At 34.9% G+C, this 2,760-nt stretch overlaps 1 protein-coding gene across 1 annotated transcript; it reads right to left on the bottom strand.

The window, feature by feature from the left end:
- Positions 1 to 200: 200 nt before the first annotated feature.
- Positions 201 to 2,124, bottom strand: LOC113870007 (cytochrome b-like). The gene is made up of 2 exons (XM_027506594.1): positions 1,641 to 2,124; positions 201 to 706 (listed from the first exon to the last, which is right to left on the bottom strand). The coding sequence occupies exons 1-2, from the start codon at positions 2,107 to 2,109 to the stop codon at positions 201 to 203; spliced, it is 975 nt and encodes a 324-aa protein (XP_027362395.1). The 5' UTR covers positions 2,110 to 2,124.
- Positions 2,125 to 2,760: the final 636 nt, after the last annotated feature.

Below are 2,760 nucleotides of genomic sequence, written 5' to 3'. Positions count from 1 at the left end.
AGAACTAGAACAAATTCCCGTTTCATTCATTCACATTCAATTTTCCTGGGATATTAGTGAAGTTTGCCCATTAGGGGTCTTTCTCACCTGTGCTATCAATAAGAAGGAGCCTTTTCCCTGGGTATAGCTTCGACCGCGACTGCTCGTCGCTTCTGGGCATGATATTTTATTTCACAATTGAATCCATTTAATTAAAAAGTTTAAAAAAGACCTAAAATTAGAGATTTCTCAATAGGTAATGTTGCTCCAATACCCAACCAAAGGGCTACTATGGTACCAATTAAAAAGATGGTTGTTGCTACTGGACGGCAAAATGGGTTTTGGAATTTATTAACATTTTCCAAAAAGGGTACTGTTAATAATCCCATAGGTACTGAAACCATTAAAAGAATGCCTAATAACTTATTGGACACTGTACGAAGTATTTGAAATACGGGAAAGAAATACCATTCGGGTAGTATTTCCAAAGGAGTTGCAAATGGATCCGCAGGTTCCCCAATCATTGATGGTTCTAGAACCGCTAATCCTACGTTACAGGCAATAGTACCCAGAATTACTACTGGAAAAATATATAAAAGATCATTGGGCCATGCAGGTTCTCCATAATAATTATGACCCATTCCTTTAGCCAATTTAGCTCTTAATACAGGATCATTCAAGTCAGGTTTTTTTGTTATTAGGATAGGTGAATTCTTATAGATCCATCCTCCGAAAGAACCGGACATGATAATTTTTCATCATCCGGCTCGAGCACGAATCAAACATTTCGAATGTATCCATAGAAAAAATGCATATGTTATCCACACATATAGAAAGATTCCATGTAAGAAAATAAACCTTATTTTCTTCTCCGAAGTTACAATTATCTTATCTGCAAAAAAAAATAAAATTAAGTTCTTTTATTATTAAGTAAACTTAAGTAAACGCTCAATACCCAAGTAGGCTTTCAAAGTGAATAGTGCTTTTTGGGTGATCTCAAACCTTGCAATTCTTACCCCCCTCCCCCCAAAAAAAATTTTGGAACTTTTTACGTACAAAGGATTTTCTTGTTACTAATATAATCTAACCCCTGTTCTTCTTTAGATCCACTTGGTTTACTCCGATAGTATCATAAATCGAGTCAATGCATAGGAAATGAATGCATTTCCATACTATTAAGTTCAGTGAAATAGAGAAAATATAATTCAGATTATCCCACATCACTTTTTTTACTGGATGTTACGGAGCCTGTTCATGCAGGATATGATCGAGTCTGATCATAGAAAAGATTCTTTACAAGTGAAACCAGCCTATCCTCTGTAGGAACGGACCTTGCGTGGTAGTTGGAATAAAGACACATTGAATTGTAAATTCAAATGTGGCAGATAAGAGAGAATCATATATCTGCGTGGCCCAATCAATAGTTCAAGTCACACACTCCCATAATCCATTTCTTCTTCGTAGAATTCCCTTCAACTATTCGTGTATGTAAAAAATAATAATAATCCAATTTTGTTAAATTGAAGGAAAATATCCAAATACATGTCTTATTCTTTTAAATAATCCATATTTGTAGCAATGAAATATATTCCTCCCCCAAATAAGAAATGATTAATTACAAATATCTATGATTCATATTTACTATAAAGGACCAGAAATGCCTTGCTTACATATTATTGGAAAGTGCATTAACATAAATACGGCAGTAAGAAGAGGTAATACAAAAGTATGCAAACTATAAAAACGAGTCAAGGTGGATTGTCCCACACTAGAACTTCCGTGTAATAACTCTACCAAAGAGGATCCTATTACAGGAATAGCTTCGGGCACGCCTGTTACAATTTTGACTGCCCAATAACCAATTTGATCCCAAGGTAAGGAATAACCAGTTACACCAAAAGATGCGGTCAATACAGCCAAAACTACACCGGTAACCCAAGTTAATTCGCGAGGTTTTTTAAAGCCACCTGTGAGATACACGCGAAATACGTGCAGAATCATCATTAAGACCATCATACTTGCCGACCATCGATGAACTGATCGAATTAACCAACCAAAGTTAGCCTTCGTCATTATATATTGAACAGAAGCAAAAGCTTCAGTAACAGTCGGACGATAATAAAAAGTCATAGCAAATCCCGTCGCTACTTGGACTAAAAAACAAGTAAGTGTAATTCCTCCTAAACAATAAAATATGTTTACATGGGGAGGAACGTATTTACTGGTTATATCATCGACAATCGCCTGAATCTCAAGACGTTCTTCGAACCAATCATAGACTTTATTGAGATAGGTAAACTAAGGTACCCCCCCCCTCGAGAACCGTATATGAGAATTTCATCTCATACGGCTCAAACAAAAATACCCAAATACTGGTTGTAATGAAAACAGATATGTGTAATAGAAAGCTTGAAACTTCTTAACGGAATCCTATGATTCCAATCTTTTCGGAAGATAAGAAAAAATAGAAATCCGAAAACTATTCTTTGTGGTTATAATGCCAAAATATCAAGTCGGCTCACTCATCTTTATTTACAGTAGGCCTCTTGAATATTCTATTATTTACTTCATTTTTTATTTATGTGTAATGTTATTTTTTTACTGCTGTTTTCTTAATTATTATTATTGATAGGAATTCTCTTGTTAGGACCATATGAATCAATTAAAAAAAACATCAAATTCATAGCAGAAGTATTTACCGGTTCACCGGGGAAATATGTTGGTCTAGCAGAAACAATTAGAGGGTTTAAATTGATTCTTTTTGGAGAATTAGATGGTCTT

Source organism: Abrus precatorius, unplaced genomic scaffold (assembly GCF_003935025.1).
Source record: "Abrus precatorius isolate BTA unplaced genomic scaffold, Abrus_2018 Scaffold6, whole genome shotgun sequence".
NCBI lineage: Eukaryota > Viridiplantae > Streptophyta > Magnoliopsida > Fabales > Fabaceae > Abrus > Abrus precatorius.
Note: the sequence above shows the minus strand (reverse complement) of the source record. Positions and strands in the feature narration are given on the sequence as shown.